The 27,308-nt window shown below is 32.5% G+C and overlaps 6 protein-coding genes across 19 annotated transcripts; 4 read left to right on the forward strand and 2 right to left on the reverse strand.

Annotated features, from left to right (window-relative positions):
• Window positions 1-1,166: 1,166 nt before the first annotated feature.
• On the forward strand, window positions 1,167-2,206 carry LOC149093737 (lipase 1-like). The gene is made up of 2 exons (XM_089266848.1): window positions 1,167-1,804; window positions 1,939-2,206. Exons 1-2 carry the CDS (start codon window positions 1,273-1,275, stop codon window positions 2,115-2,117), a joined length of 711 nt encoding a protein of 236 aa, XP_089122974.1. The 5' UTR covers window positions 1,167-1,272; the 3' UTR covers window positions 2,118-2,206.
• On the forward strand, window positions 2,151-3,060 carry LOC149093738 (lipase 3-like). The gene is made up of 2 exons (XM_089267855.1): window positions 2,151-2,727; window positions 2,788-3,060. Exons 1-2 carry the CDS (start codon window positions 2,184-2,186, stop codon window positions 2,931-2,933), a joined length of 690 nt encoding a protein of 229 aa, XP_089123981.1. The 5' UTR covers window positions 2,151-2,183; the 3' UTR covers window positions 2,934-3,060.
• A 136-nt stretch (window positions 3,061-3,196) lies between these two features.
• On the forward strand, window positions 3,197-4,602 carry LOC107366321 (uncharacterized). 2 transcript variants are annotated; one of them, XM_025161761.2, is made up of 4 exons: window positions 3,197-3,559; window positions 3,625-3,719; window positions 3,788-3,915; window positions 3,997-4,602. In XM_025161761.2, the coding sequence occupies exons 1-4, from the start codon at window positions 3,469-3,471 to the stop codon at window positions 4,445-4,447; spliced, it is 765 nt and encodes a 254-aa protein (XP_025017529.2). In that variant the 5' UTR covers window positions 3,197-3,468; the 3' UTR covers window positions 4,448-4,602. The 2 variants fall into 2 exon arrangements, with proteins under 2 accessions (XP_025017529.2, XP_089123980.1); XM_089267854.1 differs by having other exon boundaries at window positions 3,788-3,910.
• A 754-nt stretch (window positions 4,603-5,356) lies between these two features.
• Window positions 5,357-6,824, forward strand: LOC107366443 (uncharacterized). The gene is made up of 4 exons (XM_015934052.3): window positions 5,357-5,639; window positions 5,705-5,799; window positions 5,869-5,990; window positions 6,073-6,824. Exons 1-4 carry the CDS (start codon window positions 5,516-5,518, stop codon window positions 6,548-6,550), a joined length of 819 nt encoding a protein of 272 aa, XP_015789538.1. The 5' UTR covers window positions 5,357-5,515; the 3' UTR covers window positions 6,551-6,824.
• Window positions 6,825-6,895: 71 nt separating this feature from the next.
• LOC107366441 (DDB1- and CUL4-associated factor 11) lies at window positions 6,896-15,526 on the reverse strand. Of its 13 annotated transcripts, none has more exons than XM_089267850.1 (9): window positions 15,469-15,526; window positions 14,722-14,907; window positions 14,233-14,339; window positions 13,515-13,926; window positions 13,373-13,416; window positions 8,629-8,900; window positions 8,304-8,550; window positions 7,609-7,874; window positions 6,896-7,472 (listed from the first exon to the last, which is right to left on the reverse strand). In XM_089267850.1, exons 3-9 carry the CDS (start codon window positions 14,255-14,257, stop codon window positions 7,332-7,334), a joined length of 1,407 nt encoding a protein of 468 aa, XP_089123976.1. In that variant the 5' UTR covers window positions 14,258-14,339; window positions 14,722-14,907; window positions 15,469-15,526; the 3' UTR covers window positions 6,896-7,331. The 13 variants fall into 13 exon arrangements, with proteins under 13 accessions (XP_089123976.1, XP_089123974.1, XP_025017539.1 ...); XM_089267848.1 differs by having other exon boundaries at window positions 14,233-14,336; window positions 14,699-14,907; XM_025161771.2 differs by having other exon boundaries at window positions 14,699-14,907.
• A 6,838-nt stretch (window positions 15,527-22,364) lies between these two features.
• LOC107366444 (tribbles homolog 2) lies at window positions 22,365-24,831 on the reverse strand. Its single transcript, XM_015934053.3, has 3 exons — window positions 24,121-24,831; window positions 23,534-23,826; window positions 22,365-23,259 (listed from the first exon to the last, which is right to left on the reverse strand). Exons 1-3 carry the CDS (start codon window positions 24,511-24,513, stop codon window positions 22,737-22,739), a joined length of 1,209 nt encoding a protein of 402 aa, XP_015789539.1. The 5' UTR covers window positions 24,514-24,831; the 3' UTR covers window positions 22,365-22,736.
• Window positions 24,832-27,308: the final 2,477 nt, after the last annotated feature.

Here is a 27,308-nt window from a genome sequence, read left to right on the forward strand (position 1 = left end):
TAATGCTGTTTTTTTAGTAGCAAGAAACAAATTTTGACAATAAATTGATGATTAGCTTTGAGTGTGAAAAATATAATCGTGAATTTTAAATGACTCTATTCAAATTTTCTCATTAACCCATTAAGCTCGATAAATAATCTCATCGTCAGTCACAATTTCAACTCAATCCTGAAACTGATTATAAAACTTGAGTTAAAATCAAGTAAAAAGATCAGAGACTTCAATGTTTACCATTTTGTAAGATTGTCCAACGAATGCTCGAACTAGAGTCGTAATAAATGCATTAAAGCTGAATATTTGATTTTGTCTCAATCAATTAAATTATCAAAATTGGTTTAGTTAAATACTCCAGAACTCATGCCTCGGTGTCGCCAAAACACTCAAAAACCGAGGCTTCAAACTGTAATTAGACACGCCACAATTAAACAATCAATTTACATCAATTGATAGTTAATCATGTAGATTCTCAGGGCAATCTTTGGTTTGCCTGTCAACAAGTGTATTTAAAATGCATTGTACATGTTACAGTAGTCATTAATAACATCTCATAATTAGGCATAATTTGTAAGCCTTTACTTTGAATAATGATGTAAACACTGGACTAACTAGATAAGTACATTGATTAATTTTACCATTAAATCAATTTACTATTTTTATGACAAATTATTTACTTTTCAAATGAAAAAATAATATCAAAACTGCCTTTAAAATTGAAGTAAAGGGTTGCTAATGAATCAAGCAGACCTGAACAAATCAGAACTGCACCAGTTTGTACGTGACAATTGATTGAGCCTTATTAATTACGAAATTCAATTTCAACCATTTTCATCCATTAAACCTAAAACATTCCGACAATATCTTCCTACAATTCAATAATATGTTTGCACTTTTCCAGATAAATTAAGAATTGCTTTTCCATTTTAAAAGGTTTGAAATGAAAATCTCTATTCATGCAACTTCCCCAAAAAAGCAAATGATTTCGTTTACTCGCGAAGGAACGCGAAAGTGCTTAAACACACTCAACAATTTACAAATGCGTCTGCATGAAACTCATGAAACATCAAACATTTTCATTGTAAAATGTGCATCGACTGGTCATCTGTAAGTCTATCTTAATTAGGTGACAATGTTTAAATCTCTATTTAGTTTGATCGATTCAACGAACATCTTAACTTGATGAATCTGGTTTCCATCGAGATGAGCTTTCTTAGTTACTAATCACAAAGATTACATGTTAAATGAGTTCTAACGTGAAAGATTTTTTGTGAAAAAATGGTTCCAATGTTGTTGAAGTTTATTCAGTTCAACATTTCAAGTTTGCTTTTGAATGTATTCATCTATCCAAGTGTTTCATCTGTCATCATTGAAAACTTGCCTCCACCAGAGAATCCGTTTTTTGCTAAGGAACAGAAGCTATTGAATCCATTCAGGACAACATTGAATCAAGCCTTAACCTGTGGACAATTGATTGCATCTCGAGGATTTCAATTCGAGCGTCATTTTGTTACCACAGTAGATGGTTATATACTTCAATTTCAACGCATCATTAATCCTTATGCCAAAGCAGCTCGTGGTCGAAGTCTTAAACCTATTCTGGTCATTCACGGTGCACCGACTTCATGCAGTAGCTTCATGATTAACGGACCTGGTGGTCATATACAGGAATGGATCAACGGTAATCCTCCCAATGATACATCCAAAAGCCTTGCCTTTGCTTTGGCTAATCGTGAGTTTGATGTTTGGCTCGGAAACAACAGAGGCACCACTTACTCGTTGAATCACACTTCCCTCAATCCATACAAAGGTTAATTATCATTTCAATTTTATAATTTCTATTACAATTAACTAATTTCTTTTAAATAAGTGAAAAGACAGCTTTTTGCAGTTTCGCACAAATAAATTTATTTCAATTATCAAAATTTTTAACATTAAATTAAGACAGTGAAGAGACCAAAAAAGGTTTGACATTATTTTCATTTTTGTTTGATGTTTATTTAGATCGTCAATTTTGGGACTTTACATTCGTGGATATGGCCATGTATGATATACCTGCTATGGTCGATTACATGATCCAAGAAACTGGCCATGGTAAGAATTGTTTCTTTACTGATTATTAAGCCACTAACTGTTATTGTTTCTCAGAGAAAATTGTTTGGATTGGTTATTCACAAGGAGCTATTTTAATGCCTGTACTGTTAGCTAAGTATCCCGAGTTTGCCCATAAATTAGATTTGAACATTAATGTTGCTCCAATAGCGTTTTATGGTGACCCAAATGGCATCGCAAACCTTGTACCACGAGCGAGATTCCTCTTAAAAATTGCATCCATTTATCAAGGACCTGTGATTCCCTTTTTACCAGTTTTGGACGCCATAACATCGATTCTCTGTACAAGTAACATTCTCAACCCAATTTGTTTTGAGATTTACAATTACTTGTTTGGACCTGATCGTCCGATGGTTTCACGAGACCAAATCAAAGAGCTACTCAGTCAAGTAGATCAGACTTCGTTTAAAAACGCCTTACATGTATTGCAGTCTATCAATTTTGATCAAATTCGTGAATATGATTATGGTCCATTGAAAAATCTTCAATTGTATGGTTCAATTGAACCACCAGTGTTTCCATTCGAAAACATTCCTACCTACAATTTGGTTCTCATTAGTGGATTAAATGACTATTTAGCACCTCCAAAAAACGTTCAAAAACTAAGAAATATTTTAAGAGGTAAATATTTGCTACCGTCTTAGTTGATCCGAAATTTAATGCCATTTATTTCATTAATAGGCCCACCTTTGGTTGACTACGTTGTCCCATGGCCTCTATGGTCTCATACCGACATTTTACTTGCTGATGAAGCCTTTTATCTAATGCACAATGTTATTATTGAAATAATCCGTAAATATGGCGAGGATATCGAAGTTTCATTGTAAAATCATCAAGAAACAGTAACTTAATCCTATTTTCATAATTAATTTAGCTATTAGGTTATTTTCATGAAAATTACCCAAAACCAGAAAGCGCTTGGTCATGGCTTATAAAACAATTGACCGATGAAATAAAAACAATTGTATTTAAAAATTTAAATTTTTGCCAGTTTTACTTTCGCGTCAAAACCATTGGCTCGTTCAAGTGTTTTTATTTCACAATTGTGGGAGACATGCGAAGTCATTGTCAGCTCGTTTCACTTCTACTCAGCCACTCACGTTTCAGCTTAAATCTGATGGCAATGTAAACAAGCTTAAATTTAAAGATTGTTACTAGGAAAATCAACTTTTATGGTTAACTGTTAATTGTGAATTAAGTGAATTTGTTTGTCAGTCGCCCAGGCTGCTACCAGTCTAAAGTCAGATCAGATACAGTAGCTTAGCTCGGAGAGTGTGGTGTTTCAAGCGTTGACCATCCATTGTAAATGTCACTCAACGTTACCCAAAACTGAAATACAAATTGAAATAAAAACCAGTTACAATGGACGAAATGGATAATGAAGTGGACGAATCGAATAATGAAAGCGACGAAATGGATGCCAGCTCCGCTAGCTCCGATGCCTTTGATATAAGTAAGTGTTATTTCTTATGTTTTTTTATTCAAAATTATTCATTCTTTACCTTTTGTTTTATTTAGCTAAAATCAACGTCAATTTTTTAGGTGAATGGTATGCTGTAATGATTGATTGGAATGCTCCTTATGAATATAAACAGCAACAAGTAATTCAACAAGTAAGTCAAGTATTATTTAATATTTTAACAGTACTTATCTCGTTCTCATCATTGTCTATGACTTATAGCTTTCAAAATTAACTGGAATACCAGTTGTATTTACAACAGGTTTCCATGTGCACGAATTGCACCCACGAGGTCGTGTGATTGAAGATTGGCATGAAATCAGACGTATTGAGATTAAAAACGATGTACTGTAAGCTTTCATTTCTATAATTAACTGAAACCGTTGATAAAAGATTCATATTTATTAATTACTTCTCAACCTTTCCCATAGCTACAAGCTCCGTCCTGTTAAGAATTTTCATTGTCCCGATATCTTTACGAAGAGAAACATGCTTGGCCCATGTATTGTGGAGGATGAGCTTTATTATCTCGCATTCACGATTGTTTTCGAACCAAGTTTTATCTATCGAACAGCTATCTCGTATGAGCTGGTGCCTCAAGTCGAGGTTGATGAAGGAGAATGCAATTTACATATGTGTCAAACAGCTTGTACTGAACCTTTCTTAAATAGGATAAAGAGTATTCTCGATAACTATGAATTGAATAAAGAACTTAGCATGCGAATCATGCCATTATTTAATGATGGAAATAATTGGGAGGAAGAAGCGAAAAAAGTTTATTATGAATACAATATTCTCCCATTTTTTGATGTTGTCTGCAGTTATCGATTCTCAGAGGAAAATCTTTCTGGAAATAGTCATCAAATGGATTATGATTCATGATCAGAATATCGTTTTTGATGATGGATGTCAAATTGATTTTTATGCATTTTTATCTTCATGAAATTTCTAAGAACTGATTGTAAATATTTGATTATAATGAATAAACTTTGACTATGTTGGCTCCTGGCCTCTATGATCTCATACCGACATCTTAATTGCTCAAGTCTTTTATTTAATGTACAAGCTATTACAATGTTATTATTGGTGCAATCCGTAGATATTGAAATTTCACTGTAAATTCATTAAAAAAGCTTCGTTACATTAAGATACTAGATTTTCAGTAAAAATCATATTCTGATAATTAATTCATTTATTGTGTTTTATGATATTGTATTGAGTATTATCCAAAAACCAGAAAGCGCTTGATCATGACTGATCATAGCTTATACATAGGTAGCTATGTTGTCAACATTTGTTGCCAATTTTGGGGATTATAAGATAACCTTTGACCAATACAGTTAGTTAGTTGTAAAAACTACAACTAAAAATTCAATCAAAGAAGATTTTCTGTCTGTAAAATATTATCCATGATAATGTTAGATGAAATTTGATATTTTTGTCCATCCATAAAATGTAAACAGCTTGCTAATATTAAAAGATTAACCAGTTTGAAAACATTGCCCATGTTACCAGATTGGTTAATTGTTTAATTGATACAAAAAATAGACACAAATATATTTTAAAATTTAAATTTATTGTCAGTTTTACTTTGGCGTTGAAACCATTGGCTCTTCCAGGTGTTTTTTTTCACAATTGTGTAAGACATAAGTACTCGCCGGCTCGCTTCTCTTCCAACTTACTTGTTAGCCACTCACGTTCAAGCTTAAATGAGTTTAATTTTAAAGATTGTTGCTAAGAAAATCAACTTTTATTGTTGAATTTTAATTGTGAATTAAGTAAATTTGTTTCTCAGTTTACCCAAGCTGTCACCAGTCTAAAGCCGAGTCACAGCTCGGAGATTAGATAATGCTATAGTGTGGTTGCGGTGTGTCAAGGGTTAACCATTCATTAAATGTCACTCAACGTCACCCAAAATTGAAATACAAATTGATATTAATACTCGTTAAAATGGACGAAATGGACATTGAAGTAGACGAACTGGATAATAAAGTGGACGAATCAAATAATGAAGTGGAAAAATCAAATAATGAAGGCGACGAAATGGATGCTAGCTCCGAAGCCTCAGATATAAGTAAGTTTTATTTCTATTGTTGTTTTTTTTCAAAATATTCATTTTTTACCTTTTATTTCATTTAGCCACAATCAAAGTACATTTTTTAGGCGAATGGCATGACATAGTGATTGATTGGAATGATGACAGGGAATATAAACAGGACCAAATATTTGCGCAAGTAAGTCAAGTATTATTTTATATTTAAACAATTACTTAACTCGTCCTCATCCTTATCTATGACCCATAGCTAGAAGAGATGACTGGTATATTATCTGCATTCATAACATTTATGGGTCTGTATGAAATGCGACCTGTGAACCCACGTAGGCGGAATGGCATCAAACTTTTTTACATTCATAACAATGATTTGTAAGCTTTCATTTCTATTAGTAATTGAAACCATTGATTAATAGATGCATATTTATTAATTACTTCTCAACATTTCCCATAGCCATTATGTTGGTGTTGGTTCGTGCCCTCCAAATTTAATCAAGGAAGACGTAATTGACTCATGTATTGAGGATGGCGAGCGTTTTTATCTCAGTTATAATCTTTATTTTGAACGGTTTATACTCAGGAACGCAGCTATTAGTTTCATGCTAGTACCTGAAATTCTGGTTGTAGAAGGACGATGCAATATGCATTTGTGTCAAACTACGCATACTGAACCATTCTTCAATAGAGTAAAGGATATCATTCTTAGTGAGCCATTGAATGATGAAATGTTGGAGCGATTCGAAGCATTAGGTGATCCTGAAGGTCGTTTTCATTCTTGGTATATCGCAGTAAAGTATATTTATCAAGAATACAATATTCTCCAATTTTTCGAAGTTGCTTGTTCTAATAAACTATCTCCGCATAATAATGAGGTTTTTGATGATTCTGATGAGAATATTATTGAAGCTTTAGAGGCTCTTGATGTCAATTGATTTAAAAATGGACGTCAACTTGATTTTTATCCCATAACTGATTGTAAATATTTGAATTTCATGAATAATCTTTGACTGTTGGCTCCTGGCTTCTATGATCTCATACCGACATCTTAATTGCTGATGAAGCCTTTGATTTAATGTATAATGTTATTGATATAATCCTTAGATATAACGATATCCTTATATTGAATGTAAATCCATTAAATAAGCTTCGTCGCGATTCCATACATTTGATCCGTGAAAAAATATTAAACTGCTTCTACCAATCAAACGATTAGCCAATTTTTGCAAAAATTTACATCATGATATACATGAAAATATTTCCCATGTCAGCTGGACTGATTATTAATTTAGAAATAATTCATTTATTATTAACAATCGTTAGCGTTATTATGATACAGTTTTTTGTTTTACTTTCATTTCTTGGTAAGAATCAAAGAAGTGAAAGAAACTGAAGGTTAATGATGTCGCTTTTGGTTGTGTGCTTATACAATTAGTTAAATACAGCATAGAAAATTAAGTTTAGGCCGAGGTTTAGTATTTTAGCGCATAGGAAAGCAATTTTAAATTATAAATACATTCTAGTCATTAAAAATTAAGCAACATAACATAAGATAATTGGTCATTGAGAAACAGTCTCAAATTGTTAATGATCTTGGTCAATTTGCAGCTGATATCTTGCATAATCCTCAATGATTTACTGCACTTAAAATTAAAGTGGCTCTTCTATTCGTAAATATACTGAAAACTTGGAAAACTCAATTTCCTATGCTGCATATTACAAAGGAATGTCTTCGAGCCTTTTACTTCGTTCTGATATTCGTTTAGATCTTTTAACATTAAATTGTGATCTGGATCCATCATCACACAAAAAATCAGATTCATCAGAAAAATACCATTTAATGACCGAACCATCCCACTGAAAAGAAAAAGAGAAAATCAATTAGAATGAAATGGAATAATAATTGAATAGTTTTCCTCATGAAGCAAGAAAAGAAGGAAAAAATTGAAAAAAGATAGCCATTTTGTAACAATGATTAATGAATAGTGCTTACAGAGCTGCTGATAATTTCTGGAAGATAAGGATGCCAAGATACATCTCGAACACATCCTTGATGACCATTAAAACTTCTGACTATTTCCCCAGTTAGTACGTCATAAATAATCATCCGTCCAGAGGCACATCCAGTGTAAATATATCGTTGACCGGTGGTGAAAGAAGGTGAAAAATGGCACCTAATTAGTGTTTGAAGTACACTATGTCCACGATAAGTCATTAAAGATGTATCACCATCCAATTTTTTCTTGTTATTTTGCACTACTAAAAATTGTAAGAAAATAGAAATATTAAGATTAAATGATTAAATTAAACAAACGGGGAATCAGAAACGATAAGCAGATATCTCTGAGTTTGCACTCGCTTCTCACTAATCAAGATTATCAATATTTCCTGAACACATCGTTGACAGCATTTTTTGTACATATAATTAATAAACTACATTGTAGATAAATTAATCATTCTTATTAGTTAATAGTGGCGAGTCATTAAAACTATTCTGTAAGATCAGGATTCCTCAAGTAATTGATTTATAGCAAGAAAAATGATTTTCTTGCTTTCAAATAATTCTAAAAAGATTCAAATGCATTCAGTGATTCACTTGGTCTCTCTTGATTGATAAACTCTTTTTAGATTTGATGATAGTGCGAAACAACAGGGAGATCAGTTAGAAGATATGAAATGTGAACAAACATTTTTTAGGCAAAGCTTGCCATCTATAATCCCAGTCACTTTTGGGTATGATTCGTCTTGAATTATCGACTTCACTTGATGGCGAGAAAACTCGCATATCCCAAAGTTTAATTGTTTGATCTTTGCAATTAGAAATTAAATGACGACCATCTCCTTTTGGGTCGATGTAGGTGATCCCATCAATGTGGCCAACAAAAGTACCAACAGGCTTAGGGTTGGAATCACTAAGGGTGCGCCGATCCCAAACCTAAAAAAATTGAGGGCAAAGGATATAATTAATAATTTTGAATCAATCGTTAAAATAATGTTTCAAGAAAGGCCATACCTTAACTAAGGCATCGTCTCCACCGCTATAAAGTATCTGAGAAGAGCCATCAGCAAATGCAACCGAATTGACATCCTCTTCATGTGAAGGAATCCTATGAGTTCTCATGTTGGTCTCTCGGTCAAAGATGTAAATGCATTCATCATTGGCTCCTCCGATGATTTCCCGGCCATCTTGACTGAATCGTAATGAGAATATACAAAAAAGTCTATCGTTGGGTTGAAGAGCAAGAGCTTCATGAACTTCTTCTCCATGGACATTACAAATGTGAACTGTAAAAGTAAAATAAAGTAAAATTAGATTGAGCCTGGAAAATAATTGTCAAATTCATCATCAACATGAAAATATAAGATAATTGTGTTTTTTCATAAATGTTCATCCATTGATTATCAATTGAAAAAAGTCTAAAGATCAAAACTTTAGTTCGGTTGCACTTTGATGGCAATGACTTCAACATAACATTTGATTGGAATAGAAGTGAATATGGCACTGAGTTGAAATAATTTGCTAACTCAAAAGTTGACATTTTTGATTGATTGGATTGCTTTTTGTTTTATTAATCAAAATAAATAGCTCTATTCTTGGATTCGGATGATCCAGAATCGTTTAACAATGAGAGAAACTAGGAAATGTAGCAAATTAGACTGAAATGTTGAATGGAAAAATCAATCATTGAATGAATGCAGATTGAAAAACAAGCCTAAAATAACAGAGGACATTTTGTTTTCAATGTTTTGCTCCAAAAATTATAATATTTTATACATTTGATATTTTATTGATTATCTATAAAGCACTTGATTAGTACAAGTAAACTCTTGTTTAACCATCTAAAAGAATGGTGATAATATCAAATAGAGATTAAGTTATATTACCGTCAGTAATTTACTGGCATAAAAAAGTAATGATTTAGGTTAAAAATACGCTCATGTGGATAAATTGAAAAGGCTAAAAGTATTGCCGATTTAATCAATTGTTGCAATTGAATTGCAAGAAACAATTAATCACAATTTGGAATAATGATTAACCATGAAAAAAGCTCACAAGTTGAAAATGCTTAAAGTGTGACTAAAAATGTTTGCCAAATGTTTAAATTCTGAGAAGAAAAATAATACAGAGTTTACATGGAGATCAGAAGATTTGTAAAGAAATGATTTAGACAAGGGTAAAGCTCATAACGTCATCATTACTGTCATTATTATCATGACAGTAAGCATGAGAGTGAATTATAGCTTGTAAGGCTACCAATTATTTCTTTTCATTTTTGTTTGCATTGTAATTGTGATCAACAATTGATCCGATATCCGATTTGATTTGATAATATCTACAAAAGAGTTATCATGATTAACAAGCTCTACTTAAGCAAAGTTGAAACTGAACTAGATCAGCTTGCTGGTTGATCAAAAGTAATCATTCAAGATGAGACTTTAACATCATCTAGAAGATGGGAAAAAACTGAGTCCTAATAATAAAGATGATCAGGATGATTAGGATAATGACGAGGGAACATAAATAAACAAAAAATGAATTTTAATTAAAATCATTGGGAAACTTTAGTAGGTAGTAACATGTTTAATCAGGGAAAACGATCTGGAATATAATGAATAAGCTGATTACTGGCAAAGATTAATCAGTACTTTTGGAGTACAATTAGATTTCGAGGTGAGTATTTCGTAATTGAGAAAAGCATGTAATTTCGAGCAGTAAATGAGGGAAAGGAATCATGAATAAGCTGATAAAATGATAGGAATATTGAAAGGCTCAATTGTATTTACATTTGACTTGATTGCGTGAACTCAGATTGTAGATTGAAATCCAAGTAATTGAGGTAAAATACATAGTTAACATTAATATTGACATTTAAAAGTTATACTTGAATAGCTAATTTTAATTACTAGATTTTTGTAAAGCAAACGAAAACATTTTTGTTGCTCTGTTGATTAAAATTTGAAATGAAACCAGAATTTGGAAGAGATCAAGTTTTAATCAAATCAGTAAATAAAGTCAATGAAATTGCTAATAATAATAAGGTTTGTATAAATTGTTGCAAGTATCACATGACTATTATAAAGCAATAATAACATTATGGATGTTGTCAGTTGGTTACCTTGGAAGTAATGTTCAACATCTATTCAAGTTTGTCTCAGTTACTGGCTTAACTTGAGTTCATTTGCACTAACACGAGTTAACTTCAAACCAGTAAAACTATTAGTAATTGCAGACAAAAAAAAACATTAAGTATAACAACTTTGAACTAGAAATGACATCATTAACTTGATGAAAGATTATGGATGAAATTAATTGTTCTGAATAGTTGATTGGAGTGAATAAAGAGTTGGTGATTTAACGGTTAGGAAAAGGCAAAATTAAAGGCAAGCTGAAAACATTTGCAAGATATTGAAACAAAACCAGAATCATGTTGGGACATGAGCTAAATGAAGCTAAATTTGGCAACATATTCACCATCGAGACAGTTCATGTTTACATATTTAAACATGTTCAACAATTTCAAGATTACAATGGAAAGAGATGAAAAGGATTGACATTTTCAGTTGATAAGGTGTAACTTTGCACTGATGATGTTGATGATGTTGATCGGAACTTTATTGGTTCAAACAATCACGGGTTCGCACCAAGATTTTTAGATATTTTGTTAGTAGTTTTATGTAACCGTGATAGTGAGATTTGCTCTTGATTAAATGTTCAGGATGAAATGACTTGAAAATTGAATAGAAATCTGAGTGGAAAGAGAAGAGGGAAATCTGAAAATTTTCAAGGAGATTGCTGAGTGTAAAATTAGGAACAACAAATGGAACCACAACAATTAGAAGGTAAGCCTGAAAAGGCGAATGAGTAACGAACACAAAAAGGAGGGAAAATGATTTAAACCAGTCAAGCTATTAGATTAAACAAGGGTAATCGAACCAAAATATCACGTGAAATAACCTGAAGGCTAGAGTGAATGAAGGAAAGAGGCTCGTGAATGTTTCAAGTGAGTGAATGGTTGAAATTGAAATGGTCATTCAGTAATCATCTTATCAAAGTAATTAAGGCCTAATGGTTATTTAGGGTTATCAATTAAAGCCTGTCTTGGTGATTATCAATAAATCATGTTTTTTTAGCTGATTGTGTGTTTGCTGTAACTGGATCCATGTCAGTTGATGCATCAAGTGTATGAAGTAAATACAATGTCTTGGGAAAGATGAAACCTTAAGTTGAAAGTGGGAAAAGTGATAATAGATGGAAGATGAAAAACAAAACAACAAATATTGAAGCAGACAATTAAAGTGTAAGTATTCAAGTACTTGATATTGAAAATTAATAATTTGGATAATAAATTTTGTAGTGACATGCATTTTTGGTCATCAGCTGATTAGAGGGAGAGGTTTTCCAGATAATTTGATCACAAGAGTTATTCAGTTTTCAAATTTGCTCCTTTGAACATTCTTAATCACATCAACATCATCAAACTGTCACATATAAATCCTGGTGACAGCTAGCCTGTAATAGCTAAATGTTTCCTGAGGCACAAATTGAGCAAGTTTAATGTACTTAAAGGCAAAGATAATTTATTACGATGTAAATGTAAGTTTGATTGTTTTCGGGTTAAATTTACAATTACGATGAGGCTAACCTGATTGAAATATTTTCAATTAACCAGAAACATTCATAAAGATGTAAACAATTAAGAGTTAGTAGGTGGTAAAATTTGCGGCAATTTTCTCGTACTTGGTGTTAATTTTCATGTAATAGCGGTTATCTGAAGGTTGATTGGGTTATTAATTGATCAAGTTCAAGTAGTACAATTAATAAGACAATTGGAAAATAGTATTGTGCAAATATTAACATGGATTTACAGTAAATCATGACAGGCAATCGATTTAAGATGGATTGTCAATCATATTTGATACGGTTAAAATTGATTAAACTATGCTAACTAAACTGTTAAACCATCTAGTTGAATAATCGTTTCAAATGGTTGAATTTTAATTGAACCAACAAGAGGTAAACAACAATTATCATGAAGAGAGAAGCTTACAATTGCATTGAATCATGAAATAATTGAATAGTTTAAATATCAACTGGTTGATGAATGATCAATAAACATATTCATTATGATTATTCTGGCAACAATTTTTGCTTCAAATTGAAATGTTGTGACTTTAAGTTACTATGCTTAATATTATTGCTCAATTTGATGCTGAATAGTCACACTTGCTATCAGAACAAGTAAATCACTGTTACAATAACAGAATAAGCTCGTGTGATTACTCAAATGAATGCTGAATGTGAGTAATCACAATAATAAAGTTTCAGTATAAAGATCACAAATCTGAGATAAAAAAAGAGTTGAAACTAATAATGGGAATTTTCGGAAAATAATAAATCTACAAAATGACATAAATCATAATCAACAACCTGAAAAAAGGTAAAAGATTGGATGAAACCTAACCCAAACACATTCAAAATAATATGTGTAATATAAATAATATAATAAAACAAACAGTGAGAATATGTAATCCTAGATTATCATTGAAAAATATCGGTAGCCAAGGAATTTTATCAGGTGCACCAAGAAACCTAACATACCAATGCAAGTGCAACTGATCTTAAGTCATGAAAAGGATTAATCCTATCCTTTTATTTACGATGGATTACTTTTTTTTGTTTTTGTTTCCTCTCGAACATATTATCTTTTATGATTTAGAGAGTGATGATGGAATTGAACTTTTATCCAATTACTTACGTGATTCAGACCAACTAGAATAGACAAAGTGACGTCCATCAGGGCTGCAAGAAGAAATGGGAAATGGTAAATTAATTAATGATTAAAATTGAATTAGCAATGGTAATCATTTGTAAAAAAGTATTAATAACATATTAATCACCTCATGTCTGAGTCCAGAATACTCCAGCCTACATCTCGAGCCCAGACTGTATTCATTAGTCTAAAGCTGTCATTTTTTGTGTCATATATTCTGATATTGTAATCTTGACATGCGGTAAGAAACATATCACCCTCTTTGGAGTAAAAGCCACAAAAAGTTTTACTCGGGTAATGATCAAGTTTAACCATTTTTCGAGGTAAATATTTTCCAGTCAATAAACATTTGTAACTCTTGGTAAAGTTGGGTGATGAATAACGGGGTACACTGGTTGATAGAGATCCAATCTGTCTAGAAGCAACCACTGCTGGTAAAGAAGGCATTTGTAGAGATGGGCAATGGATAAGACCAGAGTGAAGTAATGTTAACTGCCTTAAATCACTTTTATCAAGATTTGAAGTATCCGGGTCAGGATCTGCTTAGAAGGAAGAGCATCAAACAAAAGAAAAAAAAGCATTAGCTAACATGAAATTATTTTAAATTTAGAAGTAAAAATTATGAAAATTTGAGCAAAAATAGCTAGTAAATAAGGAAACGAAGCTAAATATTGAAAATCTGCTATAAAAGGCTGATTCTCTTTGGTTGTAACACAACAAAAGTAGAAGTTTTTTCAAGCCAATAGTGGATATCAGCTTTCACCCTGAGGTTGTTTTTACTCGTGTTTATATTCAATGATATACCTCATGTTAAGGACTAATAAAGTAATCAAAAATTAGCTTACCTGGAAGTTCTGAGGTTCTATCCATATTTCTTTTGTTACAAGAATACGCCTCAACAAATTCATCAGAATCCGAAGAGCTTCCGTCGTAAATTACATTTATCTGTCTTCTAGAACGAGATTTAAAAAATAAAAGTCACAATCATTAGCTTAGTCGGATTAGAACATAAAAAACACATGGAAGAAAGAAGTCAAACAGAGAAGAAGAAGAAAAGAATCTTAAGAGGAGTTGAGTTCAAGGCTTGCACTTTGTATCACTCATCACTTTAAATCATTTTCAATGACTATAAGAAAAGAAGATAAATCAACACTACTGATTAATGCTTAACAACAAGAGCAAAAAGTAAGTAGTACTAGTTTTTTTAAAAAAAATAAATAACATTGTTTGCTGAAAATGTGAAAGAACATAGGAAATCACAATGCAAAGAGAAAAGAAAAACAAACACAACATAAACACATACACACACACCTTCTGATGAGGTGATTAATTACTTCAATATCGGATTCTTGGTCACTTTCGGACTCGTTGGAAGAGTAATTTAAATAGGAGTCACTAAATCCTCTGTCACTCAGTTGATGAGCTGAGCCCACTGATGATGATCGAGTTGATGGAGGGTTGGTTGATGATGAATCCTCATTTTGCTGGCGAGGATTTGGTGAAAATGATGAAGCATCGATCTGATCATTGTTAGATTCCATAATATAAATTAAAATAAAAACAATAACAGTATTTATAACAGTTGTATATACTGAGCTACTATTTTCCCAATGGTTCAAAGATCACAGAAACAAAAATAAAAAAAAGAGCGAGAGAGGAAACATTCATCTGTATATATTAATCAAAAAATATATAAATATATATAAATACATATGTAATAACTCTATTCTATTCTTGTCTTTCTTCCAACTAAAATAAAAAGGATTTACGAAAAAATACTAAAATCTTTTTTTCTCTAAAATTGAACAGATAAATTAGATAACTAGAATAGTATTGAAAAAGGTGTAATTAAATATATACAAAAACAAAATTTGACTCAAAATTTTTGAGTAAACTGATCTAAAGTTGCCTTTAAAGAGTGTTCGGTGATAGATGATTTAGGTTTTTTTCTTGAGCACATCACAGTTTCATATTTGCATCCACGATTTATCACATGCCAACAGCAAAGAGAAGTAAAAAGGTAAAATAATAATAATCAAATGAACGGTTGAAACATAAAAAAGGTTTAGGGTAGGACTCACATAATTAAATTAATTGTGGTTGGTCTTCATCTGCTAGTTGGAGTTGGGCTGAAATACTGAAATTTAAGAGCTTTAAGAGCTTGCCACTCGATCCGTAATGTAAAGCCTTTGGGAGACGTTCAATGATCCGAAAGATGGCAGCAGTAAAGATTGGTGTGATATTAAATAATTGGCGGGTAAATTAAGAATTTATTTGTTGAGATGAGATCAGTAAAAACTGCAAAGTCTTTAGTCTGAAACAGCTTTTATAATTTGTTAATGTTTAAAAATTTTAACCAAATAATTCTCAACTTTACCTGGATGGAAAAGATCAGCTTAGAGGCTTAAGAGGAAAAGAAAGAACTAAAAGACTAACTTGTATGCTATAAAAACCAGTCTTTGTGTTGTGCATGTTTTAAGGCTGACACCAGTTTACCAGTATGTTTAATATAAAGAAAACCCAATTTTTCTTTGGTTCAAAGGCAAAAGGTAAGTTGCTATTTACAATTAATATGTATTGCTCATTGTTTCCTTTTTTTAAGTTTTGATTGCCAAAGGTAAAATGAGAAAGTGACAGTGTGTCTAGATCAGGTTTTTTTAAGGTAAGAGGAAGAAAAGAAAGATGAGATAAGAATGAAGAAGGGGCAAAATAAACAAGAGAGGAAGAAAGATGAATAGTGTGTGTCAGATGAGGGAGAAAGAGGCAGTCAGGAAGAGAGAGTGTGTTCGATTACTTCTGTATCTATTGAAAATCAACAGGTAAATTGTAAGTACGACTGTACTTGAAAAGTAAAGCTTAAGGAGGGGGGAGAAGATAAAGGCGAAAGAGAATGATGATGGATATTGTTGGGATGCAAACCCATCTGGTAGTTGTGAAGCTGGTTGATGATGAGGAAGAAAAATGACTTAACTTGGTTGGAGAAGAAAGAAAAAGGTGAAAGTAGAAAGGAGAAGAAAGGGAAGCAAAAGATTTAGATTCAGTTGGTGAATTCATAAATCTAGTGTAAGTGCACTAACAGTAATGGTGTTATGAATAGAAAGGCTGATACCTTACCTCATTTGAATCTGTTTACAAAATAATCTTTCAAATCATTTTAATATCTTTTAATATTTTTCGCCCATCAATCGATAACAACAATCAAATTAGCAAAATTAAAAATAAATCTGAACCCCAGTAGTTCTGAATTAGCCATGACAGTTTCTTTATTTTTTATTCCTGAACCTGGACTTTTAGACTCTTTGTTTTACCTTGCTTGCTTGAGGTACAATCCTGGTCAAACTGAATGTCCATTGAGTAATTGAATTGCTTATCATGTTTACTCAGAGACCACATTGGGCAATTAATTTGATTCAACATAATGCAGACTTTTTAATGCCTTTCAATGCAATACAACTGGTTTTTGTTTTATGTTTGACTGATTGCAATATTTATGTTGATAGTTAAAAATGTCAATGAAGATCGTAAAATTGAATTGATTACCTTTGAATTTTAAAATGAACAATAAATTTCATAAAAATTGATACAAAGTATCAAAAGTTCGCTATTGATTAAATTATGAAGGTTGTAAAAAAACTGAAAATTGTTTAATTTTTATTGATGTAACCTTCTTCTTTCCATTTTTGTACAGATAAACTGATGAATTTGAATCCAGTCGCAGTTAAACAAAATACTCCGAGTATTTTCAATTCAAAGCCATTAGCAGCCTAGATGGAACAATTGAGGAGCAATCGAGCAAATACTTAAAAATGGAATGATTTGAGATATGAATTGGAGATAAATCAAGTTAGGTTTTGATTAAAGCCAATAAAAGAAAGGTTATATCAGCTAACAGCCTTTAGATTGAACGTGAAACTAACCAGATGATCGTGAGTTTCGTTGATCAAAAAATTTAGAAGGGGTATGTGATCATTATTATCAAATTAATCATTAACACCAAATTAACAACTCTTTAAGGACTTATGTACTGATGACTATTCCGATGATATGGTTAGATTAGCTATTTACAAGATGATTGTATCGATAAGATGAACCGGTTAATAGTGAAATCAGTCAAATGTTGTTGATATGTAATTATAATTTTTAATCCATTCTTCTCTTTGACAGCAATCATTGGCTCGCACGACGGTTCCACTTTCCACACGCACGTTATGGGATAATTTATGGCCAGGCGATCCAAGTCAATTTTAAACGAGATACTCAACCAAGTGATCAAGTACATTTGACCTAAAGTTAGAGACAATGACCTTACCAAATGGGCAGCTCGGAAGGCTATCAAAAGACCAACACCTCGACCTTTTAATCTTTATGCTTTGCAAATAGCTTTGAGACTTGAACTTAACACCAACCTTGAATCACAACTTGTGATGTACAAGTTGTGATTTGATGATATATCGAATCAACCGATTTATATCGATATTTTTTCGTGAGCAAACATTACTATTGGTTACGATATGGCATCGATGTAAAAAACAGAAATAATAGTTCAAACTCCACCTTTGAACATTAATGCAGCCAATCTTTTCAATTTTTTTCATGAACACTCGTTCTTGTCTTAAAAAATTGTAATTCAGAATCGGATGAAGATTGGACTTCGTGAATTCATTTTCTATTGAAATTGTATACAATTTGCAGTATCATGTCTCCAACGTATTCTGATCGAAAGAATCTTCTCAATTAGCTATTACACGACAGCTTTACTTACTTAATCTCTAAACTACACGAATTTTTCGTTGGTAATCTTTATGAACAGATTTATTTTATTGATTCTTTGGATTAACTGCTCTGAATTCTTGGTATTTGAAGAAAAAATATGAAATATTTGGATTTTGAATCAATCGATTCCCCTTCTTGGGTAGATTTGCGAAGATCGAGCATTGATTAAGGCGCAAATTCATTGAGAGATTTAATAAGGTTTTTTGAGACAATTTCAATCTTTTTCAATTTATTTGATGTAAAATTATATTAAAAACTCATATTTTTACGCGAATAATGAATTAAAAATAAAAGATCACCCAGAAAAACACAGAAGTTTAAAGTGAAATTACCAAAGAAACTGCCAGTTGAACCAGAACCAACCAGTGCACCACGCTTTTTATCATTATCATAGCTTTCTGTACTATTGATGCCACTGCGAGCTACTCTAACATTGGAAGCATAATTTAGCGTGTTTTCTGTGATTGTTGGCGTATTTGTCATATCAGTTGAAGACCTTTCGCTTTCAATGTTTTCAGTTATTTTTTGTGTTGAGTAATCTGTATAATCAGTGACATTGCGAGATGAATGAGTTTCTTTATCTTTTCTTCCAATTTGTTGGTCATCCGATGTGGGTTCCTTTTCCTCATCAATCCATGAACTTATATCTTTGTCATTAGCAGCATAAGAAACTTCCGGAGGCATAAATTCTGAAGAATTGCTTACCACCTCATTTTCAAAGCTGAAGTTTTCAAACGAACTAGAAATTGTTGATGAACTTACAACGGAAGAATTATCCTTAGAATCTTCTTTATCTTCATCAGCAATGCGAGGTACATTATCGACATCATCATTATCATTCAGCGTGTTTTCTGTGGTTGTTGACGTATTTGTGTTATCAGTTGTAGAGCTTTCACTTTCAGATTCTTCAGTTGTTGGTGTTGAGCTATCTGTGATTTGAGTAGTCGTTGAAGAAACGTAGCTCACTATTTTATCTGAAGAGTCAGTACTTGTTGTTGGCATCGATTTAATTTTCTTTTCAGAGTTAGGAGACTTCAAAGACTTTTCATCGAACTCCTCATTCGGCATTTTGGAAACATTTTCAAGAGTCATTTTTGTTTGTTGAACTGAACTTTCCCTCGAACACTCGTCCTCATTGTCATCACTTGACCATTCAACACTAATTTTAATAATTAATGTTGATTTAATAACATTTTTAATTTTAGGTTGAGGTCCATCAGAATCATCTATTTGAATGAATGCTCCTGGCGATGAATTTGGTTCGTCACCCTTAAAACTCATTTCTGTTGCTTTTTCTGTTGTTGGTGTTGAGCTATCTGTGATTTGAGTAGAAACTGAAGAAACGTAGTTCACTATTTTATCTGTGGATTTAGTACTTGTTATTGGTATCCATTTAATTTCCTTTTCAGAGTTAGGAAACTTGGAAGACTCTTCTTCTAGGTATTCATCAAACGCCTGAGTCGACGTTTTTGCCACATTTTCAGGAGTCGTTATTGTTGATTGAACTGAACTTCCACTTGTAGACTCATCCTCATTGTTATCACTTGATAAAACATTATTATCTTTAGGTCGAGGCCAATTAGTATAATCCAAATCTATCTGTGGCGATGAATTTGGTTCGCCATCCTTAAAACTCTTTTCTGTTGTTTTTTCTGTGGACGATTCTTCCTTTTCATCAATTTTCCAAGGGAAACCCCAACTACATGACGATAGCTGGACAGAAACAAGAATTATGAAAATAAAAGTTAAAAATTGAGATGACATGTTGAAATAAAATTGCACAGGCTGTATTGAATTTGCACAATCATAAATGTTCAAAGTATTAAAACGTTAATCGAAAAACAAATGACAAGAAGGGAAGCAAAAGGTAGACTTTAATATGCATCAGTCGATAGGAAATGGTAATCAAATATTAAAAATTTTAAATCTCAAGATTTAATGATGTTGAAAACCCAAGAATGCATAAATATAGATTTCTAATTGTTTGAAATTGTATACAAATATGAAAAACATCCTTTAAAATGGAAAATCACAGGAATTAATGTACATTAAATTTAAAAACGGAAAAGATTACTTCAGAAATATTACAAAAAATTACAACTTATGTGAATAAAAATGAATAAACATTGCTAACGAGGGAACCTTCTGAATTGTGAAATCGATATGGAGATTTTATTGGGCGCTATCGGCACATTAGACCCTGTTAAAGACTAATATAACGAAATTGGCTGCTACCTTTTCGATGTCGGCCTTTTATAGCCTTTTTTCTAGAAAAATTGTATGCTTTTCTATGAGCATTTGTATTTCTTCCATTTTAATGGTTCTAATGAATACTCTGATAATCTGATACAATAAAAAGTATGTTTCTGTTTCAACATTTCAAGTTTAAAAAATGGACTTAAAATCCTCATAGAAAAGCATACAACACACAATCACTGAGATTGAAAATATTAATGTACAAAGGTTAAGGATTTTGGCGAATGATAGGTAAGGAAAGGTACTTTCTCCATGTCTGCATCCATCTCGCACGGGTAATAAAATTTGTTCCTTTCATCCATTCCTTGATTTGTTTTCAAATGTCAACCAATTTATAAATCATTGAGTAAGATAAGTCGAATGAAATAGACTCTCTCATAAATTTACTAAATGTTTCCTCTTGCGGTTTATTCAAAAAGGGTATCAAATATTGAGCAAATTATCAGTGAAAAGGGCAGAATCAGTCGGAGCCATTAGAAGACCATCAAAGTACTTACTTTGTTGAAATTGAACTCATTTTTCCCTTCGCTTTTAGTGAAAAGAGATATTCCCAATTGAACGGGTATAAAGCTAGATAAATTATTTCTCAGTTTCACGTAACTCTCCTCCAAGGAGTCGAATAGTGATGGCGTACAATCAGCATCCTAGAAAAGTCCAGAAAATTCAATGTCAATAGCTGAAAAGACCATAAAATAAATTAACATTTAACATACATAAGACCAGGCTGAAGTCTTAATTACCAAAAAATAAACATAAGCTTAAATCGATACTATCGACTATCGGTAGTTTAGTAAAGGAAACGATATTGAAAATGGTTTTATTTAAAAAATTGAGAATCGGATGAAGATTGGACTCTGTCAATTCAATTTTGTTTGAAAATTGTCGACGACTCGCAATATCATGTCTCAACGGTATTCTGATCAAAATAATCTTGTCAATTAGTTATTATACGACAGCTTTCCTAACTTAATCTCTAAACTATTAAAATTTTCGTCCATTTTCTGTAGACATTCTTCCTTTTTATCATTTTTTCACAAACTCCAACTGCATGAAAGCTGAATAGAAACAAGAATTATGCACATAAAATTCAAAAATTGAGATGAAATGTTGTAATAAAATGACTCTGGCTGTATTGAATCTCCAGCATCAAAGAGCAAAGGAGCTTCCTTTACCAATTCATTAGGTCATGCAATTATCTTCAAGGTTGACCACTATTTACATATTAATGTCTCTAAAACAATAAAATATCAACGATAGTGACACCTAAAAATTGCGTTAAGTGAGACACCAATTTGTTGCGTTAAGTGCAGCTACCAGCGTAATCGAAACACAAATGACAAGAAGGAAAGCAGAAGGCAAACTTTATATGCGCCAGGCAATAGGAGAGGTTAATCAAAGAGTAAAATTTTCCAACATTCACGAGTTTAACAGCTAAGAGTGACATAGCTATATGTGTCATTAATGAAATTACGAGCTACATTATTAATGTCAGGCGTAAGATTCAGCGTGTTTTCTGTGGCTGCCTGTCTAAGGCGTATTTATCTTAACAGTTGAAGGGCTTTCGCTTTAAGAGTTTTCAGTTATTTTTCTGGTGTTGAGCTATCTGTGTCTCATGCCATTGCGAGTTGAATGAGTTTCTTTATCTTTCAATTGGTTTGACAGTTGACTTTACCTCATCAATCGATGAACTTACTTTCTGTGATTAGAAAAATACGTAACGTTTGAAGTGATCAATTCGCTTACCCCAGTGTCTTAAAAGTTTTCATTATCAGCATTGTCATTTTCAGATGTTCCCATGAGCTTCAGTTATTACAATTTCATCGTAAAATATTAATTTGATTAAATTATACCTGTATGTATAGACAGGAAAAGGAAAGTAATTTTCCATGTCTGTACCTTGATTTAGTTTATTTTATTCCAAAGGTAAGAAAAGACTCAAACATTAATGTTAATTTGCCAAAGACATTTAATAGTGCTTAAAAGGTTACACAGACAAAAAATGTTATAAATATTACCAAATATTAGGTTAAGAGCATTATAAGGTTGATATACATTATACATTGACGATTATTATCAAAGTCAAAAAAAGTTAAATGGCAGTTAATAATTGAATATTGGATTAAACCTTGTCAGAAATTGTTGATTGAAAAATGATTTCAATTCAAATCATAATATAAATCGAAAGAAATACGAATTAGTAAATGTTCAAAAGCTATAGATATTCATATGCATTCGCATGTACCATGAGGTTAGTAAAGGTTGTATTCGCATTGATCATTTTCACCATTCTCTTGGTAAAAAATGTGAGTATTGATCATTATTAAGGTAAAATGAACGATTGTGGCGAATCGATGTTAGCTCGAGCAAGGCGAGGAGCTAAATGATCCGGCAAGAGTACTGGAAACGCATCGCCATTTGACTCTTCACCTTCACTTGTTGGAGGAGCCACATAATTGGGATCGCAATGCATGCGAATCCATTCGTGTTTAAGAGCTTCTTCAGGAGTTATACGAAGTTCAGGCTTAACGCAAATAAAGGCGTTAATAAGCGTTTGCGCCCAAGGAGACACATACTCAGGTATGGTGAAAATACCCTTACTAATCCTGTTAAACATCGAACTTACATTGTGCGAATTGTAGAATGGATAGCGATTGGTCAACATTGTGTATAAAATGACTCCAAGAGTCCAATAGTTAGCCCTTCTACCCGAGTAACAAACCTCTTTACACGTTAACACTTCTGGACTAACATAAGGTGGACAACCACACTTGTCGATAATGGCATCATCTTCAGGATCAGTCAATAAAATTGAATCTTCCCAAGTATCAAGAACAAGTTTTGTCCTGGAAAAAATTAAAAAGTGAATGGAAAATTTTCATTAAATTGAGTTTCATTAAATTTACAGGAGCGATAAAAAGGATAGCAATTAAAATGGTTAAAAATAAAGAAATCAATGTTTATAGGTTGATGACAGGAATGAACCTGAATAAGATGAAGATAAATGAGGAAAAAACTGAGTTCAACCTTGAAACCTATAAGCATCCATTATGAATGCTGTGAGGCTCCTGCCATTATCATTTTATGCTTGTATCAATGTAATAGTCAAAAGTCACTCACCTTTCCTCATCTACGAAGACAAATTTTTTCAACTTCAATTCTCGTGGAATTATACCAACACGATGAACATCTATCATGATTGTGAGTATCTGTTTAAAATATTTGGCAACTTCAGGTTCAGGGAGCGATTTATTGATGAGACAATAATGATGCAAATCGCCATAGTTGCTCTGATAAATGACCAAACTTTTTCCTCCTTCAGTTACAACCTCATGGAGTTGGTTGACTAAAGGATTACCTCTAACCCTTTCATGAGCTGCCATGAATTTGAATTTGTCTTCAGGATGGACAAGCTGTAAAATAATGGAATAAAAAAAATGAGCAAATTTTCAAAAGTCTAGCAAAATTTGGTCAAAGTTCACCAAAAAGTAAACCCAATGTTAATTTGCATAATCGCTTAGGGATGATAAAGATATTGAAGATAAAGAGATAAAGAAAGAGAACAAAATGGCGATCGTGAACTTAGGGGTGAAGAGGGCAACAATTGTGTTACAAAAGATATTTGGGTCAAAGTTAAAAGGCCATGGGAACAAAGCAATGTTTGATGAAAGCAGGGATAAATGTAAGTCTAGAAAGTAAATACTTACACTGCAAGTGTGAACCATGCCTGGGGAAAGATTGTTGACACACTGGTAGAGTGTAGAGGCTTCATTCCTGGCAATGATTTTGTAGGAACCAATGGTTAAATTGACATTTGGATCAGCATCGAAATCCTCTCTTGAGTGTACAATTTTTCCAGTTATTTCCTTGCCATCACTTCCTCCCTCAGCACCTGACACGACGATACCTTGATCGGAATCTGAAGATTCAGTGGTAGACTCGGCGGTAGACTCAGCGTTAGATTCAGCATTAGATTCAGGGTTAGATTCAGGGTTAGATGCAGGATTAGATTCATCGGATTCATGGTGGTCGGAGGGTGCGTTTTCAGGGTTCGAAGCTGCACAAGCACCTCCAACTTGTTGGTCTTGAGTATCATCCATTAGAAAGAAATGTTGAGATTGAAAAATCACAATTCAAAAATAGAGCAAACAAAGAAGTAAACAAAGAAAGTGAATATTGGTTGAACTGGTGAACTGGTAAACTGGTAATATTGTCACAATATTATGGTAAAGGTGTTTGGGTAAAGGTTACTAATTTGCTAATAGTAATTGTAAATTGTAAATGTAAATTGTAAATGTAAATTAAAATGACAATTTTAATGTTGTGGTGTAAATTAGTGTTGATTGAAAGGTGAAAATTACTGAGGTGTTTTTGTTTTTATGTGAAGCAGAGTACAGTACTTTTTTTGTCCAAATCAGGGTTTGAAGTAAAAAGAAGAAGAAGAAGAAGAAAAAGAAGGAGGAGAAGGTGAAAGAAAGAGAGACACAAAGAAGAAGGAGAGAGATGAAGAGGGAGAGGGAGGGAAAGAAGACGAAGAGGGAAGAAGAGAGGACAAAAGAAGCAAAAAGAAGGGAAGAAACAAGTTTTTCAAAAATATGCTGATTGATAATTTGTAAGTCAGACTCTTTGGGAAGATAGGAAAAGCCCGATTTGACAAGGGAACCAAGAATCGCCTTAATGCCCATAAAATTGTAAAATTGGATAATTGGCTGGATTTTTCCATGGAAATTTATAGATCCAATTAAGCCTCTCAACACTATAAACACGCTATTGCGCCCTACATGGCACTTTCCCTCTGAAACGGGGTTATATAATATTCTGGTTCAGTTGAAACATCAAAATAGGCAACCAAGTCCATTGACTTGCATTCAAAGCAATCTTGGTTGAAATGGCTCATCCCAGTCCAAGCCTATGAGCCTCCAACCTCCAACAGTAAAATTTGATATCTCAATGGATCTGGAAAACCAGAGGAAAAAAATCCCAATATCAAAGATCTCATTGATGAAACCCAAATTTTGAGAAAGCCATTGATTAAAATTCATGGAGCGAGGATAAAATTTTATTGACTTGCAGGAGGCAACAATTACTATCAGTATTGATCATGAGGTAAACATGCGACTCGTATTTTGTTTATATCACCTGATGGTAATTGACTTATTCATTGTCTTGTTGATAATATTTGCTCAACAAATGTGTTTGCTTTGGTAAAAGCGTAGCTGGTGTTAATAGACTCAGCTTGATGAATGAATTATGAGAAACGGGGAAATATCTTGATTAATACGTTGGAGAGAAGACACATTGATCAGTGGGATCAAAGTTCCGTACCAATGAATTGGGTAAATTATTCTGTGGCAGTAACAAAAAAAACCATGTTTTTCCAGATTGATTTGGGTGGGTGAATGACGTAAAACTGTGTTTCTTGGCAATCCATTCATGGGGTTCATCATTCATTGGAGTAAATAATAGTTTCATGAATGAATTATTAATGCTTCACATTGATATTAGTATCGTTAATTGCATTAATCATTTGGTTTGTATTGACAAATATCTATACTTTCAACCTTCAACCAACTACAAATAGTAACATCAAGTCAAACCAGAATGGGTAATTATTCACCATGAAATACTCGCCCAATCTGTAGGCGATGAAATTTTGATTCCTGTTGATCACTGCATGATCATCCCTTGCACAATTACAATTGACAACAATGGACGGAAATCAACAAACTCGTCTACATTCCTAGTGGTTTTTTGCCAGTCTTGTCCTTTTCGCCATTTACATTAAAAATTACCTGATCAAAGACAATCTTCAATCTGATTGTTTCAATGTTTAATGTTACCACACCATTAATCTTGATTCGTCTGGAAATCCCAATTCAATTTAATCACCTTTGGTCATCAACCTCTCGATATTTAAATTTTCAGTTATTATGAGAAATTTAATTTTCTAAGGCAAAGTGAAAGCCTAACCTTTATATTTTTCCATTTACTTCATTGAAGAAATGGATTTGTCTAAATATTTTTTCATAAAAATGGTACAATTAAATCTATTTTTAAGTCCTAATCAAGACTTAATCATTCATTTTATAATAAATTTATGCACAAGGAATCTATTATGAATTTAATTGAATAAATTTTTAATTTAAGCGATGTTAATGATATGAGATTAATATGTTTCTTTATAATTTAATTTTTCAAATTGGTTTTTGGATTTGCCGCTCAAACTTTAAATGCAATTTGAATGGTTGGCTTAATATTTGAAAATTTTCCGTTGATTGCTTAATTCAATCCATTAGTCATAATCTTACATTTTGTATATTTGTGCAACTTGATTACCAATCTTTAAGATTAAATGGTTTTAACCAATCGGATCAACAATTTACTACCTCATGGGATTTAGTTTGTGTCACAATTTTTTAAACTGTTTGATTACAAGGTATTATATAAAGTCAAGCCATTTTGTTGTATGTTACTCATCTTATTGTTCATATCGTTGGTTAAGTTTGTCTTGTAGCTTTTGTTGCGTTCAATTTTAGTCTGTGTCATTTTATTTCAACATGTCATCTCAATTTTTAACTTTTATTTTCATAATTCTTGTTTCTGTCCAGCTATCGTCATGCGGTTGGGGTTTCCCTTGGAAAATTGATGAAAAGGAAGACACGTCCACAAGAAGTACATCTGAAAAGAGTTTTAAGGATGACGAACCAAATTCATCGCAAGCAGTACCAATAGAGCTTGATGCTTCTAAATTGCCTCCACCTAAAGACACTAATGTTTTATCAATAGATAACAATGAGGGTGAGTCTTCGAGGGTAAGTTCAGTTCAACCAACAATAGAGACTCTTGAAAGTGTGTCCCCAATGCTGAATGAGGAGTTCAATAAATACCCAGAAGA

Source organism: Tetranychus urticae, chromosome 2, assembly GCF_039701765.1.
Source record: "Tetranychus urticae isolate SD_2017Ah chromosome 2, NJAU_TeUrti_SD_1.0, whole genome shotgun sequence".
NCBI lineage: Eukaryota > Metazoa > Arthropoda > Arachnida > Trombidiformes > Tetranychidae > Tetranychus > Tetranychus urticae.